Here is a 21,980-nt window from a genome sequence, read left to right as displayed (position 1 = left end):
CTAAAAGGCTCCCAAGTGGTTTAATGGCTCTACAGTCGTGTGTTGGAACCTGGTTCACATTGCTAGCTGTGATTGGCTTAGCACTGGCAGGCCTCCCGGCCAATTGCAAGATAGTGGTGCTGCCCATCATGAATTAAAAGGGGAGTGGCTTGGAGGTGGGTGGGTCAGGAGCCTGTCTGTACTTCCTGGTTGTCCCCTGTGTGCAGTTACATGGTTCATAACAAAGAGCCAAGTTGTAAAAATCACAATCAGCTGTGCCAATTCAGGTGGTTGGAAAATGACCCCATGTACAGTGGTAAAGTTTTTCTTTAAAAATGTCTGAATAACATTGTTTCCTGCAGGAAAAATTAGTTTCACTGCAAGGTGAAGGCCTCCTAAATAATGATTCTGCAATGGAACGGAGGAGAGTATTTCTATAGACTTTTTTTTGATAAAAAGTGCCACTCCGGTACTATCCCTTTATTCAGAATTTCCATACAAAAGTGTCCCTAGTGCCATTCATCGTAAAAATATTTACAAGCATGAAAAATCTTTTAGGAAAACGTGAGTTAAAAATGCAGTGCCTGTCTTTCAATACCAAAGGGCTGTGTTCTCCCATCCTGTGCTACAGTACTTTGATATAAAAAAATAATTCAAATCACTGTGGGCTAAGAGAAATGATAAAAATCAGGGAAAATCTGTCACTTAGTGTAGATCTGCAAGTCTGAGAGGAAGATTTGCAGCTGAACCTGTGAGACCAGGTGGCTAAAGATCACACTCGGCCCACCTTTACCACACAATTTAGGTCTTTAGCTTAACGAAAAGAAATTACAATCAGCTTTTTAACCATTTCCCGGCCTAGTGAAAATATACAGCAGTATAAATACATTTAAATAGGTTTTCTATAGAAACACAAACTTTGGCAATGTGTTCACTGTCCCAGGATCTTTTCTCCTCAAAACAGCAGTATAAACCAGAGTGCCGAGAGAAATAGTAGTGCCTGTCGGGAACAGTCAGTGCGAGGCTACAGCAACACGCAGCACTCTGGCGATGAAAGCCTCTCATTACAAAAAATAAAAATCAATTTCAGTTTACACATCATTGAGAAATCGAGAAGGGGAAAAAGGTCATTTTAGGATCTGACCCAACCCCCCCCCCCCGCTGTGGTTGATGTACCAATGGCTGGGTGCAGGCCCCCCGCCCACACCGCTGGGACGGGGTGCAGCTCTCTCGAACCCCCACAGCCCCAGTGTCAGCGCGGGGGAAGTAGCCGGTGTGGGGCAGCCCCCATCACTCCTCCCCGAAGAGTCGTCGTCCATCTGCCCAGTCATGGGCCGGTCACGGTCACTGGATCTGAGCAGGGGAGGGAGAAAGCTGGGCGTGGCGGGGGGTGGGGTGGGGGGGATCAGCTGGTGCCGTAGTGCATGAAGGCAAGTCCCAGCCTGCACAGGGCTCTCTCCGTGACGTGGAGCAGGGCAGGGTGCCCGGGTGAGAGCCAGCTGGCCTCACTTTCTCCTAGGCCCTTGGACCCCCGACAGGGAAGCTGCACGTGTGTGCTTACCGAGCTCTGGGGGTCCGCGAGAGTGCTCCGGGAGAGATCCCCAGGCGCAGGCAGGCGGCGGCGGGGCTCCGAGCTGCTTCAGCGCGGCGCGGGACTGGGGGCGGGCGGGTAGTAGGGGTGAAAGAGGCGCTCGGGGGAGCAGACCTGCAGGGCGGCGTGGGTGTGCAGCAGCAGGCGGGGAAAGCGGGAGGTGAAATAGAGCACGAAGCCCTCGGGAACCTCGCCCAGCGTCTCCTGCACCTCCCCGGGCAGCTCGTGGTAGTGGTGCTTCTGCAGGACAGGTAGGCCACAGTCGGTCACACAGCACGGGGCACTTCGAGAGCCACGCGCACTCCGACAGGAACGTCTGCCCCCACCAAGCCAGCACACAGAGCGTCTGCATCAGGCCTCACTCACTCTGCCGGCCCGTCACTCCACAAACGGAGGAATAGGACAGGAAACTCACACGGGACCTAAGAACTGTTTCTGACAGGTGTATATAGTCTTCCTATATATATTAAGTGCGGGGGGGGGGGGGGGGGGGGAATGTCACCCGGGTCTTTGAGTTTAGGTCAGATATACACACCTTATTCCTCATGGCTCTCAGCAGATCGCGGACCGAGTGTCCCTTGTAAGTCCGGAACTTCCTCAGGTCTGTGGGGGAGAAGACAGTGCCGTCACGTCCTAACTCTGAGCGTCCGCGGTCACGCTAAGGCACACGTCGGCACACAGCACGCTGACCTGTCTGCAGAGGGACAGAGATGTGCATTCTCCAGTTGGTCCTGACCACAGGCCGGCCCCCGGACTCCAGCCTGACCACGATGGGGCTGTCGGCCGGCTCCTTCTCAATGCGGTCACTCACATCCTGCAACACAAGGACGCACCCTAAGGGCAGGATCGCTGAGGAGCACCTCAAAGGTGCGTGGTCGGAGTGGACACTGATCCTTGTAGGCTTCCACAAGTTTTCACCAGTGTGACTATTTTACCATTAAGCCTACATACTGTACAGGGACAAGAAAGTCTGTTCAGGAATCAGACTGTCGCGCTCCCTATACTAGAGATCCAGAAGATCTGGAACAATGCAATTAAGAAATTCCAGTTGGATGAATGGTTCTTTGCTGATATGGAGACGGATACCTTGCATTTGCGCGAATCCAATACTGAACTTTATTCCATGCTCACTGATAGCAGCCCGTTTGCTGCTACACAGCGTGGCGTCACCAGTTTGTGGTCAGAGATCTGCATCTCCGACCACAAATCATGCGATCGTGTATGTATGTATGTGATCACGTATGTGATCTCCTGTCACAGCCTGAGGAACAGTGAGTCTGTCTCCCAATAATGCTCCATATGTTTACAGTATATGTAAATATTTTATGACATGTCTGTTGTAAATGTCTGTAATAGGTCTGTAGATTTTATTGTACTTTTATTTTCTGTTTTGTTTCATGTGAATTTTTATTTGCTTTGGCAACACTAGTTGTACCCATCGGTCATGCTAATAAAGCACCTTGAATTGAACTGAATTGAATTGATTCGCTGGGCCACGGGGGACTGACCTGGAAGAACTGCAGCTGTTTCTCTCGGCTCCAGAAGAAGGGGTGTTTGAGCACACAGGCGGTGGAGGGGCGGGACTGCGGCTCGGCCCTGATCATCTGCCCAATCAGGTCCCTGGCGATCACGTCGTCTGCGCCCGAGAGAGAGGGAGGGGGAGAGGGACGGAGCTCAAGCACTGGGCAGGGAGGCCCAGGCCGGATGCCGCCAAGCCACAGCGAAACGCCGTTCCGAGACCCACTGCCCCCCCCCCCCCAGCTCGCACACCGCCGCTGCCTTCCAGCGTTTCAGAGTCTCGACAGGGGCCGAGAGCAGCCCGGTCTTCAACCCCTCGCCCCCAGCGCGGCCCCTCACCGTGAATGTCCTCCATGAGGAAGTCGAGGCTGTACTCTCCGGCGAGGATGTTGGCCTGGCGCCGCAGGGTGTCCCCGAAGGGATGCTGCCCCCTAGAGACCACGTAGTAAAACACGCAGCCGGCCGAGAAGATGTCCACTGCGCTGGTCTGCAGGGAGACAGGGGACATGCGGCCTTCACTTTGAATGCACTTTTTTAATAGGCCACATAGTGAAATGCTAATAATAATAATCTCTCACAATTTAGCGCTTTTCTGGACACTCCACTCAAAACTCTTTACAGGTAATGGGGACTCCGCACTACCACTAGTGTGTAGCCCCAGCTGGATGATGCGCCAGTCCGCTCCCCACACACCAGCTCTCAGTGGGGAGGAGAACAGAGTGATGAAGCCAGTTCATAGATGGGGATTGTTAGGAGGCCATGATTGGTAAGGGCCAATGGGAAATTTGGCCAGGACGCCAGGGTTACACCCCTACTCTTTTCAAGAAACGCCCTGGGATTTTTAATGACCACAGAGAGTCAGGACCTTGGTTTTACGTCTCATCCAAAGGACAGCGCCTGTTTACAGTATAGTGTCCCCGTCGCTATACTGGGCCTTTTGAACCCACACAGACCGCAGGGTGAGCGCCCCCTGCTGGCCCCACTAACACCTCTTCCAGCAGCAACCTTAGTTTTCCCAGGAGTCTCCCATCCCGGGAGCCTCAGTGGGCTGCCGGTGGCGAGCTGCGGGGCTCCTGCCTGCGTGCACGCCATGCTCCGGGACTCACCGGGTGGTCTCGCGGCGGGTCGAGCAGAACCTCCGGGGCGATCCAGCCCTCGGTTCCCGGGATGCCGGAGCGCAGGCTGAAGCTGTGCCTGCCGGCGGGCAGCTTCTTGCACAGCCCGAAGTCAGAGATCACAGCGCGTACCCTCCCCAGGGCCCCCGGCAGCGACAGCAGGATGTTCCGGGGCTTCAGGTCACGGTGCACTAGGGCGGGAGGCACAGGGCAGGTGAGGGGGGCGGTGCGATGAAATGCCTTCTGGGATAGGCACACACACGGGCAGGTGGGCTTACCAATGTTGAGGGAGTGCAGGTGGCTGAGGCCGCACATGGTCTGCTCTAACACACTGACGGCGTCCAGCCCGGCCTGGAACTGCTGGTCCTCCACGTACTGGAAAAGCCATCAGTCTCAAATCAAACCCACACCATCGCTCTGAACTACAGTCAATGGCTTCATCAGTTCCAAATGCAATAGACTTGTACTTGATTAACTGGGGTAATGAACTCTTTAACCCTTGAAGAGTTAGTCAGGGCTAACCAGTAGAACCAGTCCCCACCAGTAGAAAAAGTCTACGACCCCTGAATCAGCGCTTCTGGCCTGGTGGGACTGCAGAGTCATGTCAAAAGATACCTAACTTCAGAGAGAAAGGGGACACTAGCCAAATTCGTCTCCGAAAGACAATGGCGAATGGTGTGCCATTAAAAAAAATGTATCTCGGCCACATTCAAAGAGCAGATTCCGCAATTTTTTCCCTTGCGGGAATGAAAAACGAAGTTCTTTTTCTATTAGAAGGGAGCATTCCCACAGTACATGAGCTCTTCTGACAAACAGAACTTCAGGACGCTCAATTATTGTCCACATTAAAAAAAACACAACCATGAGCTAGAAGAAGAATAACTATAAGATGTACAATAGGAACAGACAGAAAAACAGCGGACGTAGTCTGTGAGGACCCATCCTGCCAGGCTGGCCAGAGCCTGCCCTGTCCTGACAGGTAACAGGCAGCAGGGGGCGCCAGACAGGCAGACTCACCTCCTGCAGTGTGGCGGCACACAGCTCGATGGCGATGTAGTGGAACTGGCGGTCGCGCTCGGTGCAGAAGTAGCGGATGACGTTGGGGTGCTCGTCGGACTCTCGCAGCAGCTGTACCTCCCGCTCGGCAAAGTCGAAACACTCCGGAAGCACTCTCTTGACTGCCACCCGCCTGTCATCAAACCAGCCCCTGCAGGGGAGACAGGGGCATCAGCACATAGTCTCACACACACTCACACTGCGCCTGCAGTCTCACACACACACACACACACTCACACTGCGCCTGCAGTCTCACACACACACACACACACACACTCACACTGCGCCTGCAGTCTCACACACACACACACACACACACTCACACTGCGCCTGCAGTCTCACACACACACACACACACACACACTCACACTCACACTCACACTGCGCCTGCAGTCTCTCACACACACACACTCACACTGCGCCTGCAGTCTCACACACACACACACACACACTCACACTGCGCCTGCAGTCTCACACACACACACTCACACTGCGCCTGCAGTCTCTCACACACACACACTCACACTGCGCCTGCAGTCTCACACACACACACACACACTCACACTGCGCCTGCAGTCTCACACACACACACTCACACTGCGCCTGCAGTCTCTCACACACACACACTCACACTGCGCCTGCAGTCTCACACACACACACACACACTCACACTGCGCCTGCAGTCTCACACACACACACTCACACTGCGCCTGCAGTCTCTCACACACACACACTCACACTGCGCCTGCAGTCTCACACACACACACACTCACACTGCGCCTGCAGTCTCACACACACACACTCACACTGCGCCTGCAGTCTCACACACACACACACACTCACACTGCGCCTGCAGTCTCACACACACACACTCACACTGCGCCTGCAGTCTCACACACACACACACTCACACTGCGCCTGCAGTCTCACACACACACACTCACACTGCGCCTGCAGTCTCTCTCACACACACACACACTCACACTGCGCCTGCAGTCTCACACACACACACACTCACACTGCGCCTGCAGTCTCACACACACACACTCACACTGCGCCTGCAGTCTCTCACACACACACACTCACACTGCGCCTGCAGTCTCTCTCACACACACACTCACACTGCGCCTGCAGTCTCACACACACACACACACACACTGCGCCTGCAGTCTCACACACACACACTCACACTGCGCCTGCAGTCTCTCACACACACACACACACTCACACTGCGCCTGCAGTCTCTCTCACACACACTCACACTGCGCCTGCAGTCTCTCTCTCACACACACTCACACTGCGCCTGCAGTCTCACACACACACACTCACACTGCGCCTGCAGTCTCTCTCACACACACACTCACACTGCGCCTGCAGTCTCTCTCACACACACACTCACACTGCGCCTGCAGTCTCTCTCACACACACACTCACACTGCGCCTGCAGTCTCTCACACACACTCACACTGCGCCTGCAGTCTCTCTCACACACACTCACACTGCGCCTGCAGTCTCTCTCACACACACACTCACACTGCGCCTGCAGTCTCACACACACACACTCACACTGCGCCTGCAGTCTCTCTCACACACACACTCACACTGCGCCTGCAGTCTCTTTCACACACACACTCACACTGCGCCTGCATTCTCACACACACACACTCACACTGCGCCTGCAGTCTCTCTCACACACACACTCACACTGCGCCTGCAGTCTCTCTCACACACACACTCACACTGCGCCTGCAGTCTCTCTCACACACACACTCACACTGCGCCTGCAGTCTCTCACACACACACTCACACTGCGCCTGCAGTCTCTCACACACACACACACTCACACTGCGCCTGCAGTCTCTCTCACACACACTCACACTGCGCCTGCAGTCTCTCTCACACACACACACTCACACTGCGCCTGCAGTCTCACACACACACACACTGCGCCTGCAGTCTCTCTCACACACACACACTGCGCCTGCAGTCTCTCTCACACACACACACTGCGCCTGCAGTCTCTCTCACACACACACACTGCGCCTGCAGTCTCTCTCACACACACACACTCACACTCACACTGCGCCTGCAGTCTCACACACACACACACACATCAGCACACATTCACACTGCGCCTGCAGTCTCACACACACACTCACACTGCGCCCGTAGTCTCAGACACACACATCAGCACACATTCAAACTGCGCCTGCAGTCTCACACACACACTCACACTGTGCCTGCAGACTCACACATACACACCAGGACACACTCACACTTCGCCTGCAGTCTCTCACACACACCAGCACACACACACACTCCGCCTGCAGTCTCTCACACACACATCAGCACACACTCACACTTCACCTTCAGTCTCTCACACACACATCAGCACACACTCACACTTCACCTGCAGTCTCACACACACACACTTCAGCACACACACACACTGTACCTGCAGTCTCACACACATCAGCACACACACACACTGTACCTGCAGTCTCACACACACACACACCAGCACACACTCACACTGTGCCTGCAGTCTCTCTCACACACACACACAAACACCAGCACACTGTACCTGCAGTCTCACACACACACACCAGTACACACTCACACTGCGCCTGCAGTCTCTCACACACACACACACCAGTACACACTCACACTGCGCCTGCAGTCTCTCACACACACACACACCAGCACATACTCACACTGCACCTGCAGTCTCTCACACACAGACACACATCAGCACACACGCACACTGCACCTGCAGTCTTGTGCACCGTAGTGTCTCGCTCACTCTGCACTAAGGCCGGGTTCAGTTCCTGAGTGCTACACACAATGGAGACCATGCTGTGAGGTGTCCAGCATACCTGAAAACAAAGGTGCCCTCAGCCCCATGACCCAGCACTTCACTGGGATTGAACGAGATCTTCCCCACCACGACCTCCTCCTCATTCTCGTCTGCAACAGAAAAACAGAAACGCCCTGTGTCATCTCGCCTGGTAAGAAAAACAGCACACTGCAGGAGCTCATTGGGAAACTTATCGGAATGGGTTCCGCCGAACTCTGGGGAACTGAATTCAATGATTGCTGATTTTAGCACGTCGGTGCAGGAGAAATGCACCGTGACAGGTAGTAGTACAGTACATGCAATTGATCCACAGCAGAAAACGCAAACTACCGCTGCTTCACGCAGAGCAGTCTCTCACCCTGAGCCAGAGGGGGGCTGGTGGTACGAGGCGACCTGGGGGGGCCTGATCCGTTGGACACGCTCATCTTGCTGGAGTCACTGCTGCTGCGAGCGCCACTGGAGGGCGCTGTATCTGCAGCAGCCATGGGGATCTCCTGGGCCTGCAAGCTCTGCAGCCTCGACTCCAGTGCCTCCTCCAGCTGCTGCCTCTGGACCTCCTCCTGTCCGGCCATCCTCTGAGGAGAGGGAGAGGCATTGACCCATTACACCTCAGCCACTGAGACACACACACACAAGCCTGTTGGGTATCGCGCCTTGAAACGACACGAAACTCTGGCCGACTACCTAACTAGGCCGAGAAACAAGGCGAAACAGACCCTCACAAAGTACAGGCTCAGTGACCACAACCTGGACATAGAAACTGGACACAGGCTGACCTTGCTGCCCAGAGAGGACTCTGTATCTCCTATCAGAACTTGAATGGCTATCATACCTAATAGGGTAAGGGCAACGGAACCGAGGACAGAACTGTGAGTGATCCTCACTAATAATAATAATAATAATAATAATACATTGTTGAAAATCTTTGGCAATACTGTAATTCATCAGTCAGGCAGTCATGCCAACTCTGAATTTCAGAGAGACAGGGACACTGTGAGAAACCTGGAGAGGGACTGAAACCCCCTAAAGCAGAGCCCACCCCCCCTCCACCCACATACACACACCCACCCGCGAGCAGGTCAGCGCGAAGGCCAGCCAGCCGGCCAGCAGCAGGCTGAGGAGGGCCAGGGCCAGGGGGTCCTGGCTCAGGGTCTCCAGGAGGACGGCCTTCAGCCGGGGCGTGGGGGAGCCCTGGTCCTCTGGGTCAGTGGCAGCGGGGGGTTCGTTCACCGCCAGGAACTGAGGGAGGAAGAGAGAGAGAGAGAGAGAGATGGTGAAAGCCTGGCCCACCTGATCACTCCGGCAGCTCCGCAGGGCCGCTCCTCATCACTCCCACTCACCTGGTTGAAGGGCGAGTTGCTGGGAGGGATTACTGCCTCGCTGGAGCGCTGTAAATTCTGTGGGAACTCTCGCAGCATGGTGGTGTGGGCTACAGGAGGCACCTCATGGTGACCTGCAACACACAGCCCGTCAGATGGATGCAGACTGACTGCCTTCAGACTGCAGGCAGCGTGCAAACTTTTGTGGGTGTTACCCCAGCGTCCTGATGTCCAAATTTCCCATTGACCTTTACCAGTCATGGCCTCCTAATAATCCCCATCTCTGAACTGGCTTCATTACTCTGCTCTCCTCCCCACTGAGAGCTGGTGTGTGGGGAGCGTTCTGGCGCACTATGGCTGCCGTCGCATCATCCAGATGGGGCTGCACACTGGTGGTGGTGGAGGGGAGTCCCCATTACCTGTAAAGCACTTTGAGTGGAGTGTCCAGAAAAGCGCTATATAAGTGTAAGCAATTATTATTATTATCTCTGTCCGGGATATTGGACCTGAAGCTGGTGAAAAGCTCAGCCAAAGCCCACGCACTGTCACACTGTGCACGAGTCACCTAGACACACACAGACATGTACAGCTGCAAGCAGGACATACCGATCAGCAGCCACTGGTTCTGCAAGGTGTTGGTGGTGCTGCCGGGCGGGTACTTGACGTCAGTGCTGGGGGTGATCTCACACTCGCCCCCCTGCCGCACCGTCACCCCCTCCGTCAGCGGCCCCTCGATCCGCGCCAGCGTGATGCCCCGCGGCTGCAGGAGAGAGGACAGCCGTCACTCGGGAGACGCCCCGCTGTCGGAGTGACCCAAGGGGGGAGCCGGTGAGGTTGTGGCTTACCACAATCGCCACGCCGTCGTGGACCAGCGAAGTCGAGGCGTAGAAATGCGAGTCGAACTTTCCCACGTACAGGCTGGGCCTGAGGGCGAGAAACACAAGCGCGGTTTTTATCCCAGTCTCTCTGGCCGGCCGAGTGCTTCTTCCTGCGTCTGAGGAGACCAAACTGGTCCTTCTCCTTCTCCTAGGGTTTGTCTGTCTGTCGTATTGTTTTCTTTCTAGCAAACTCTTGAAACACAACAGGAAAGAACAAGTTACGAGGCAAAGTACGAAAAGGGACTCTGATAAAAGGCAAGACACAGTGAAGCACCTGAGCAGGCTGCCACAGTCTGTGCACTCAAGATGCACTCCTCTCACTCTATCTTAATTAATTTGCTAATGAATGCACACCAGCACAGTTTGTATTGTAGTCCCCAGGCAACTTTGTACAACACGTTTTATGGTTGACAACAAGAAGTATCAAGCCTAAAGACTGATAAACTGGGAATTGTTATGAGCAGAAGCTGTAGGGCGTTCAGTGGCACAGTGACACTGGCCATGACCACCCAGAAGCACTCCATCACAGCGTACTCACAAAATGAGTGCGGGCACTATGTCTCTTGGTGTCACAGCCTGTCTCTACCACTCCAGGCCTCTTCTCTCTCAGCCTCTCATTTCTTCTCTTACTCTGATCTCCCTCCCAACACTTGTGTTGGCATTTCTCATAACCTCCCTTTTTCGCTCTCTCACAGTCTGTCCTCTTGTTGGCCTGCTCATCTCCTGACTCTTCTGCTTTGTCTTTCTCTCAGCCCCTCCCCCTTCAGACATTCCTCTCCCCTCTTTCAGCCCCTCCCCTCCACGTCCATCTCTCTCAGCCCCTCCCCCTTCTGACATCTCAGCCCCTCCCCTCCTCTCCCCTCTCTTAGTACCTCCCCTCTATTCTCTCAGCCCCTCCTCTTTCAGGCCTACCTCTCCACTCTTTCAGCCACACCCCCAGTTCTGCCACCCCCCTCTGAGCCCCTCCCCCTTCAAGCCTTCCCCTCCCCATCTTAACCCCTCCCTCCCCTCTCTCAGCCCCTCCCCTCCCTCTCTCCATCTTACATGAGCTGTGTCTTGGTGCTGGCCTGCTCCCTGACGAACTGGTAGCTCCACTTCATCGTGTGGATGTGCTGGGAGGTGAAGGTGAGGTAGCGCAGGGTCTCCATGGCCAGGTTGAGGTGGGAGACCCGCCGCAGGCTGTCCTGCAGCCACAGGTACACCCCCACCACAGGGGAGCCATAGTTCTGCATCCAAAGCACGTCGCCGGAGTCCCGGTCCACTGTCACCACCAGCCCATCCCCACTGGACGCAAAGTGCACCATCTCTGCAGGGAAGCACAGAAAGCACCATGGGACACTGCACAGTTACGAGAGGAACACCAGCTGCTGGACAACATGATTCTGTTCAACTCTGCACAACAAAGGGTAAGAAACATCCATCCTTTTAAATCCATACCCCCGGTGTACTGGGAGATACAGATACTGGGACACATCCACATGTTTTGTTATCATCTGACCCGGAGAAACTTGCTACTACAGTGCTGAAGCAAGCTCCTCAAAGACCTCATACGCTCAGCAGTGAATTAGAGCCTTCTGGTCAATAGTACATCACTAAAGCAAGAGAAGGAAAAGAACCAGAAGACTCTTTACCTCCTGCAGAATCGGTGAAATTCAAAGATCTAACATGAGTTTCAAGCTACATCAGTTTTTTAAAAGCACTAATTTCCTTGGTTAACCCCATGCTAATTTAGTCCGGGACTCATCAGTCTGTGCAAAACTACCCCTAAATAAAGAACACCTTCCACACCACAGGGCTAAAGTGTCCCCGTGTGTGACCTTGAGACCATCGCAGTGTAACCCACGGGGCGACAGAGCAGGCGGAGCACGTACTGTAGTCGTACTTGTCGTCCCACAGAGGGGCGGAGTAGTCATTGTAGGTGGCGTTCCAGCGGAGCTCGCGTGACTTCGTGTCGTACATGGTGATCACGTACTCTGGAAACCAAGGGGAAAGAAAGAGCCAGAGGCCCTCAGTCCACGTACTGCCAGCCGCACACGACACTCTCACTTTCGCACGGTCACCCGCTCTCGCACGCGCACGCGCACTCACACGCGCACTCGCACGCGCACTCGCACCAGGTAATCTGCTGGGAGCAGATGAGTAGACTCTGCTCATATCTCTCACAACACAGACCGATAGGATCTGGGAATACCCGTGAAGGAAAGAAACTCTCCACCTTACAAAACCCTGCAAAACAAGGAAAGCAGCGGGAAGTATCCAGCTGGGAAGGGGAGGGCAGACCTGTGCGTCCGATGTAGAGCAGGGGGGCGGAGGGGCAGATGGAATCCGAGGAGCCGGTGGTCAGGCTGGTCTGTTTCTGTCCAGTCTGGGGGTCGACCACAAACCACGAGTCCTGCTTCTTCCCTGGAAACCACAGAGCAGACAGCTTCTCAATCCCAGCGGTGTAGGACTGACACCAGACACAGCCCCCCCCCCCCCGAGAACAACTGGACAGGGCTGGAATCTGCTCAACCTGGCATCTCCCAGCTGTACTCGCAGTTTCCAGCAGAGGAGTCAGTTACTTCACTTCATCATGGAAAGGCTTGATTAGGCACTGTTTCTGAACCTTGCTTTAAACATACTGATTTCAAGCGACATTCCCCTGGATCCGATGATGTCTGCTGTATCTTGCTGTACTCTTTCTTTTATACTGAATATTGCTTCCCCTGGGTTTTTACTGCACAGTGCTTTAAGGCTTCCTTTTAGGAGAGATGCTACAGAAAACAAAGTTCCTTGTTATTATTACTAGATCAACAGACCGAAGGCGCCGAGACATCTGGGCTGAGGAAGGCCAGGCCAGCCTCTCACCTGTGTAGAGGACTCCGTCAGAGCTGCGGCACGGGGAGGACTGCACCAGCTCTGGGATGGTGAACGGCAGCTTCTGCACAGAGAAAAACAGCCTGCGGGTTACCTGCACACCTCCTCCACACTCCCCCGCTATTGCACTGTACCGAATCGCTTCATCATTACCTGGGTCTGCTGCCCCGGCCCTGGTGAGCCCCTATCTACATGTCACTCTAAACCAACCCTCTCTTTTTAAAAAAAGAAAAGACAAAAAACAGAACTGATTTTTTTTTTTTGCTATACCCATCCAAAGGGAATTGCCATTTGAGCGTGTTGCACATCTTGCTGAACACATCGCAGCTCTGAGCTCCAAACTCCAAAACTGACAAACAGGTGAGAGGGAGGAAGTGTGGGCAGACTCACACACAGACACGCCCACCTCTGAGCCACCCCCCCTTGCCACGTGTCATGGGGAGCCCCGCCCCCTGCAGGAAGATCTGCTCTGATTGGAGAAGAGGTGCGTCCATCACTGACAGCACCGCAAGCCTGTGGGTGCCTGGGAAACTGCAGGGCTCACTATATTTTTGGGTAACAAAATTGAGCAGATCTGCCTGCATAACTGATTACAGCACAATTGTTTAAAGCCTTTAGTAAATATCATGTCATTTGCCAAACCGCTTTATACCATATAGTGTCGCGGGAAGCCGGAGCCTACCCGGCAAGCAACAAGCTCAAGGCAGGGTACACCCTGGATGGGACGCCAGTCTATCGTGGGCCAAGTGCAAGCCGATCATACATGGGGACAATTTGGAGGCCCCGGTAAAGGCCAAGGGGGGGAAATTTAGCCCGGACACCGGGATAACTCCCTACTCTTATCGAGAAATGCCCGGGGATCTTTAATGACCCCTGAGAGTCAGGACCTCGGTTTAACATCTCATCTGAAAGATCTTTTTTAGTAAATGTTGACTATAAAATCTGCAGGACTGGGGCTCTTCATTTCCAGGGCGTGGACAACCCCACCCAACACAGACTGGCTCTCTGGAGCCACATGTTGGCACAATGTGAGCCCGGGCTGAGGCAGAATGAGAGGAGGCAGCACCTCAGAAACAGAACAGCTGTACCACTAATTCCCTCTAATGTTCGCAGGAAAACTAGTGACACGGACACGTAACTGTCTGTCCTGCCTATAGTTTCTCCCGCAAACCCTTAACAATAATCCAGGACAAATAAAAAAAAAAGCTCTTTGATCCATAGTACATTAGCTGTATAGACTGTTTGTAGGAAACTAGGTCTCTGAGAACAATCTAGTGGGATATAAGGTGCAAAAGCTGAGTTTAATACACTTTTGTATGAAATCATCTGGATGACCAACATAATTTATTTAAAAGCAGATAAGAACTGCAAAATCTGCAAATTAAAGAGTTTCTGAGCATTCTGTTTCTGTGCCTTTATGAACAGCAGTGATTTTCTCTGAGGAAGACTGGTGAACAGGATTTCAAAACCCAACCTTGCCTGAAAGCTCATAACATCTGAAAGGTGTCTTACACTTTCTCTCCACCAGGGGGCAGCCAGGATCAGTCCTAACAGGGCTCTCTGAGCAAGAGCCCAGATCACCTCAGGTTCCTATGACACATCTCAGTTTATTATATCATGGGGCTTTCATTATTGAGCACGCCGAAGAAAATTGGACAATTACATTTTTCCTTATTATTCCCTCCTTCCAGCTGGACGGCTGACTTGCTGTCCTACTCACCATCAGCCCCTCCTTGTTCTTGCCTCCCAGCACGTACAGGCTGCCATCGTTGGGGTCCGGGAGGAAGCCAGGTCTGGAGTAGTACACACAGATCATCAGAACCAACAGAACCAGCCTGCCAGTGCCATTCTCTATCAGAACCAGGCCTCAGACACAGCGGTGTTATTCCAGTCCTTTTCATTTGCCAAAGATGCCAACTTCTGCTACTGCTACTAGTACGGGTTGAGAATCCCTTATCCGAAATTCCTGGGACTGAAAGTGTTGCGGATTTTGGAATATTTTTATATTTGCATCTATAAAATAGGACATCTTGGGGATGGGACCCAAGTCTAAACACGATATCCATTTACATTACATAGCTTATACATATACCCTGAATGTAGTTTTATATACATTTTTAATACATTTTTAAACATAATACCATCAGAAAGGTAAGATATCTGTCTCCACCTACGATGTCATGTTTTGATTCAAAGGTTACAGTACACGTACGCCATTCGTATTTTTATTTTTTATTAAGTTTTATGTAAGTTATAAAAACAAAGCATTGAATATGATTACAGGTAAATAAAATGAAAACTGAAAAAAGTCAGCATTTTATATTTAAAGTAATCTACAAGTAATGACGCTAGTCAAGTTACACTCACACATGGAGGTGAGATTCAGATCTCAAGTAAAAATAACGTTTTGTACTTACTGTACAAAAAAAAACAAAACAAAACATGATGATCGCCGCTTACAAACTTGAAGATAAACGCAGCCCCAGAGATTACCAACTCCATCAGGTCCGAGAAACCTGAGGGAGAGGGTATGTCATCGATGACATCACTGTGAGCTGGAGAGTTTCGGATTTTGGAGGTTTTTGGATTTTGGAATTTCGGATAAAGGATTTTCAACCTGTAGTATAATTACAACTGTTTCTGCTCCTCCTGCTGCGAACATAATGACAGCTGGTGACGCCCATGTTATTACGCCCAGCTTACTTACTCAGTCAAATACACCGGGACCTGGATGATGGGATCTGGAAGAGAACAGAAGAGCTGTCAGAGGGCGACGGACACTTCCGGGCAGCACAGCGAGCAGGACGAACAGGGGGCTGACCTTCCTTCAGGGTCCACTTGATGGCGCCGGTCTGCTTGCTGACCGCATGGAGGTTTCCGTCCAGCGTGGACACGAACAGCAGGGTCTCCGGGAGCGTCACCGAGCTGCCGGCCCTGCCCTGGAGACAGGGAGCGAGCGAGAGAGACATTCGGCCATCCCCTCTATGACAGGCTTGTAGAAATGAAGAGCACGTTCAGCAAGAGAATGATTCATCCCCAGTGTGGCAGGGAGCGCTGCAGGAGGTCATTCTTGCCTTCTGCCATAAGACTGTACAACGCGTCCTCCTTGCGTCTGGGCAGAGGCAACATTGACAGGGACCTGTTTCTGGACTGAACACATCTACTGCTACATCTGCTCTCTTTCTTTTCACGTTCACAACCGTTTTTTGTGCAATATATGCCAGGGACCCGTGCAATACATCTATATTTATATTTACATCTATATTTATATCCATATGTGCAATACGATTTTTCTGCGTACTATTCTGTTCTAGTCTGTTCTTTGTGTGTCCTGGACTGTGAGTAACTCTTTTTGTGCACCCCTCACTGTACTGATTGTATGTATGTATTGTATTATTATTATTGTATCATTCGTTACACTGTGGCTGTGTTGTCTGTGTTAAGCTGCTGTTGCACTGCAATTTCCCTCACGGGATCAATAAAGTATCTATCTATCTATTACGCACAGCTTTGCCTTCACATAAACCCAGGGAGGAATTCTGAAACAAGGTTCAAGTAATCAACGCCTGAAATTCTTCCTGATGAGAACATAAGAAATGATAGGAATGACAGGAGGTGGGCAGCAAGATGGCACAGCGGTCAGCATTGCTGCCTGCAGTGCTAGGACTCTGGGTTCAATTCCTGGAGTGCTGTATGTGTGGAGTTTGCATGTTTCCTCTGGGTGATCCGGTTCCCTCCCACAGTCCAAAGACAAGCTGGTAGGTGAATTAGCTGCTGGGAAGATCCCTGAGGTGAGTGTGTGTGGTTGTGTCTGCCCTGTGAGCGACTGGTCTGGATTGGCTGTTCTGTGTTTGCAGTGTGGTCAGGAACTGGCAGGACAGGCCTCCCACGCTTAGAATAGGCTGAACCTGTTTCTGATCATGAGAAGTTGGGCAGTGAAGTGTGCAGTGTTATCAATTCCGTCTATACTGAGCTGTAAGTGTGCAGTACTGTCAGTCTAGCCCAGTCTATACGGTTCTGTTTAGCGTGCAGTACTCTTAGTCCAGAACAGTCTATACTGAGCTGTAACTGCAAAGCAGTGTTAGTTCAGTCTATTCTGTAATATACAGTGTACAGTACTGTCAGGCAGGACTGGCCATGCTGCTCATACTGAGCTGTAAGCGTACAGTGCTGTAGACTGAGCAGGCAGGCCAGTACTGTGCAGCAGTGTGTATGGAAATGCTTAGCATGAGGGAGCAGCTGACTGTAAAAGGCTGGTCCCTCTACCAGGATATCCTGGATCTCAAGAGCTCAACTCCCCCCGTTCCTCCACCTCCCAGGCACTGACCTCACTCACTCACACACACACACCTCAACGTGCCCAGCACGAACAGCGCTACTACAGCCTCACCCCCATGCCTTCCTTTGCAGAACCACAGATAGCAGTGTGCGCCACTGTAAGCACACCTGCCCATATAAACACTAAAGTTCCTTAAGAGGAGGAGGCTGATCGTTTGCAGACTCAAAAGGCAGTCCCCTATCCTTCAAACCGGTGGCCTAACTCCAGCCCGCAGAGGCTAACTGACAGGAAAGCTTGTGGCTTAAACAAGTGCGCTCTCACGGTTACAGGCCTAAGTGAGTTATATCTCCAGGCCTGAGCTTCCTAGCAGAGCAAGCAGGGGAGAGTTAGAATTTCTGTGTTCATCCCCTGGCTCCCTTCCACCTCGGTCTGTCAGATAAGGTTGCCTTGCCCTTGCCGGCTGCCCTTCTTAGCTACCCCAGCTGTTCGCTGCTTCCCTGCCCAGATCTGTAGCTGCAGCGCTCAGGCTGTTCCAACTGCTGACTTTACAGGTTACAGGATAAGGTCGGTTCGGCTCATCCAGACTGTTTGGTAAGTAGGAGCTCACGGTTCAGAGGGTCTCAGTCGGCCATTTCTTGAAAGAAAACAAATTGCTTATAAAAACAGCCTGGGCAGCTTGTTCCACGCTTCCTCGGTTTAAAATGCACTTCCTTGCGGTTTCCACGTGCGCCCCCTGATCTCTGCCTCTCACTGGCCTCTACAACCATCAGACACGCAGGCAGACAATCAGACAGGAAACGAAGCCAGAAAACAAGAGGTGGCCTTATGTCGTCCTCTGTCGTGTTGATTAACCATTTGCAGGCGAGTGCGGCGAGCTGGAGCTGAGCTTAAACAGCCCAGCAGGCGAGGCACTAAAACGTGACTGCAGGCAGGAGCCTCGCCTATATTTACACAGGGGGGACTGGCAGTCTGACGAGTTCGGCTCTATGGCGGCTTTCAGACTCGAGTGCAGGCTGTGCTTTTGGCAAGTACCATGATTTTAACACATCTTCACCTCCGCTTGTGTAAAGATCGGGCACTTTGGCAAGCTGGAAGCCACTGTCCTGCTGGTCATCCCCCCTGCCTGTTTTTCTACCCCTGCCCTGCAGCTGGTATCATCACCTAGATGCCTCCTGGTGGGAGTCAACACACCACACCTTCAGGAGAGCTTCTCTCCTGATCCGTCTTCAACTTCGGCCGTTATGTTTGTCCCCGGATCTGCTCTGCCGTGACAAAGCCGAAGGTCTAGTTTTTCAGGATGAAGCTATGGACGCAAGCCGCAGAGTACACAGCGGTTTTAATCGCTGGGTGCAGGGCTGCAGGCCAAGGCATCTAAGCCACCTCCCAGCTCCTGGATCTGTTACACCTGTTGCCTTACTCTACCCCATCTTTCACAGGCAGGCATTTGCACTTAATGTTTTGGAGGGCTGTGCTTTTTTGCTTCAACAGCGTGATTTCTCCTGCTCAACTCAGGATGCATTTTGATTTCTGTTCAATGCACTCTCCAGCAGCTGTTGTGGTAGTTTTTCCTCATCTGATGAAAGCAATACACTTCTGTACAAATGGGCACAAATTAACCCGCCCTTCCCCCCTTTGCTCTGCAACAGTACCCAGGGATGACCTCAGCAATTGCTTTTTCTGCGGCACACTGTGGCGGGGCAAGCAATGGCTGGCAGTACCCATGGACACATCGGACCACTGGAAGGCTCCGTCCTGAAGGAGCTGTGGTCCAGGAGCATGATCAGCCTCTTCCCTGGCCATTCAACACAGAGCCCGAGCCTGCAGGCTGTGAGGACTGCACATGGCCATGACTCAGTCAAATTGTTCTTTTACCACATGGCAGCCAGGAAACTGCATTGCCTGCTATTGAGAGAAGCTGGCAGTGACATGCTCAGCAGTGCTGCTACTGCACAGCCCCTGACTCCGACAGGCTGCTGATGCAGCGTGGCTCATGTTGAACACATGGCACTGAGTGCAACAGAGAGTTGCAGAAATGATGTCACACCCCCCCCCCCCCCCGAAATCCATACAAGGTGAAACTCAGCAGTGGCAGAGGATCTGGGCAGCCACAGACAGTGCATGCTTGGGGTCCACGAGCGATCGGGATCGAATTCCAGCAGGGATGAGGGAGGGCTGCCCCCGTCACACGAGCACACAGTTGTGCAGAGAGTGGGGCGCTCGCTCGAGGAGTGAAACACAAGAGTGAGCTAGGAGCAAACGCATTTAAACAGAGAAGCAAACACACTAAGTGCTGAGATACGCACCTAACCCTAGCGTTTAAGACATTAACAAAGCAAAATAAGCTTTAGACACTGAGTGATTCTAAAAATGCATACTTTCACCAAGCCACCTGGTTTATCTCCGAAATAAATCTCAGGGTATAGAGTCAGCATAAAACTGGGCCTCAAAAGTAACTTCATGCATGGGTGACGATGCTGCCCATTAGTGCCTGGGGTTAAGACTCATCAGGGTTGGGGTTAAGGTTGAACATTTCTTCTTTGCACACACTGGGAAGCTCTGTCACACATGCCCAAGAACAGTAGAAGAACAAGAGGTTACCTGTGCCAGTCAGGCGAGAGAGACTGCAAATATAGTTTGTCTAGACAAACCCACCATGTGCTCAATACCAGAGAGACACTGAGGAAGGAGGAAGCAAGCCTCAGAGTGGGTCTCGGACTCAGGTCCTGGAGGGCCTAGCCTAGCGTCTTCTCCTGTTGCTTCCAAGATGAGTTGTCAATTAAACAATTAACCTCTTGTAATTCTTTCCTGACATATACTGGATGTTTCTTAAGGTCTTTAACAATCAGAAACATTCACCTCATTGGAATGTACTTATAAAATACTTTGGAGAAATAAAACAATCACCCAGTTAAGTACAAGATTAAACCCAATGTGTAACTGAGAATGAGGAACAAAAACAGGAGACTCATCAGGAATTGAATCTGACAGCCCTGGTTTAAGAACATATCCTGATTTTCAACAGGGACAGATTTTACACAAGGGGTGTTTTGTTTCATCCACTTTAATTTCGGGATGACCGTTCATTTCGTAGTTCGTACACACTGCATTTTATACAAATTACTAGAAAATTATTAATTAGGTGACCCCAGGTTTATCCCTTCCTGCATCTAGTTCTAGTTTCGTCCCTTTTGGTGATCAGGTTGGAAAACTCTCTCTGCAGGTCTAGAAATAACCACACTTTCCCTTAACCGAGCCGGCTGGCGAGTCAAACGGTTCTCAAATCCTACCTGAAGAATTTCTCCTCCCAAAAGCAGTAGCAGAAACAGCAGCGACCGTCCCTTCAGCTTCATTGTCCGCACTTTTTTTGAACAGTGAAATCGGTTTAAAAATGGATCTGCAAATTAAAAGCGACTTAAAAATTCCCACTCAGAAACTCGATGATAGAAAGTTTTTTTTCTTCCCGTTTCTAATGTCCGCGCCATTTTAATCCGGTTACTGTTCGGTACCCATTGTGTCCCGTTGCTATTGTGAATTTCACTGGTAGCCTCACAAACTTCGAAGGTGCAACAGTCCACGCAGGACAGGACACTGCAACCCACCGGATCATAACAAACACTCCACATTTCCGTGATGGGACGGAACCGGTGACGTCACGCAAACACTAGACTTGGTCTGGCAAAGTGAGTGGGCGGAGCCGCCGCTCCCGGGCAACCAATCAGAAGCTCGGATTCAGGGAGAAGGCCGTTCAACCACCGCTTGACCTTTCCGGAAGCAGGAGGAAACCTTAGAAAATGCTGGATGTCAGGTTGCGACACGTGGAATAACAGACAGAGGGCTCCTTTTGTGTGCCCGTTTTGAAGAAGAATAATAGAGATTGTAATAGAAACGGGGAAGTCCCGACTGTGGTTTTACTTAAAAACTGTGTAAATACTCCTAGATACCGCCACCGTTGGTAGGGTGAAGCTGTGAAACCACATACACAACAACTCATTAAAAAAAATCTGTTTAAAAGAATTTAAACAGAACTTGTAAAAGAATCGTACGCAGCTTGTGTATTTGAGATAAAATCTAAACTAACATGAACAGTAATGACTTCCCGACGTTCAGGCACGTTCTGCATGCCCAGGGAAACTGCTCTGCTGTTGTCCCGGCGTGACCCAGCAGTGTCAGGACCACGGCGGTTAAAACTCTAGTCGGTACTGTTCTGGTGCTGGAGGAGTGGGTCATTGTTAAGATCCACAAGAACAGACGATAATTAGCTTCAGATTTTTCATTTTGGATCCCCGAGCTGACCTGTGTGGGTCGGGACATTTTGCTGCCGCTGCATTTGGCCAAGCTAAAACTGCGTGTTGGCCGAGTCACCGATACACCCCGGTCCGCTAGCGAAAGCTGGGCTCACCTGTACAGCGGATTTGTCAAAATGGCGGTCCTCAGCTTCTTCGTGTCAGGCCACCCAAAACCTAGCCCAGAGGCCACCAGTACTTCTAGTACGAACCACTTCTGACAACCCCTTCCCTCCTTCTAAAACACGA

At 51.9% G+C, this 21,980-nt stretch overlaps 1 protein-coding gene across 1 annotated transcript; it reads right to left on the bottom strand.

The window, feature by feature from the left end:
• Positions 1–447: 447 nt before the first annotated feature.
• On the bottom strand, positions 448–21,080 carry ern2 (endoplasmic reticulum to nucleus signaling 2). Its single transcript, XM_088936531.1, has 22 exons — positions 20,736–21,080; positions 15,991–16,108; positions 15,877–15,910; positions 14,890–14,962; positions 13,161–13,233; positions 12,594–12,716; positions 12,185–12,286; positions 11,358–11,619; positions 10,281–10,359; positions 10,042–10,195; positions 9,457–9,569; positions 9,185–9,355; positions 8,475–8,691; positions 8,136–8,226; positions 5,221–5,410; positions 4,482–4,578; positions 4,195–4,394; positions 3,428–3,575; positions 3,079–3,206; positions 2,261–2,384; positions 2,106–2,173; positions 448–1,810 (listed from the first exon to the last, which is right to left on the bottom strand). Exons 1-22 carry the CDS (start codon positions 20,796–20,798, stop codon positions 1,619–1,621), a joined length of 2,820 nt encoding a protein of 939 aa, XP_088792657.1. The 5' UTR covers positions 20,799–21,080; the 3' UTR covers positions 448–1,618.
• Between the last annotated feature and the right edge of the window lie 900 nt (positions 21,081–21,980).

This window comes from Atractosteus spatula, chromosome 18, assembly GCF_055471065.1.
Source record: "Atractosteus spatula isolate fAtrSpa1 chromosome 18, fAtrSpa1.hap1, whole genome shotgun sequence".
In the NCBI taxonomy this organism is placed as follows: domain Eukaryota; kingdom Metazoa; phylum Chordata; class Actinopteri; order Semionotiformes; family Lepisosteidae; genus Atractosteus; species Atractosteus spatula.
Note: the sequence above shows the minus strand (reverse complement) of the source record. Positions and strands in the feature narration are given on the sequence as shown.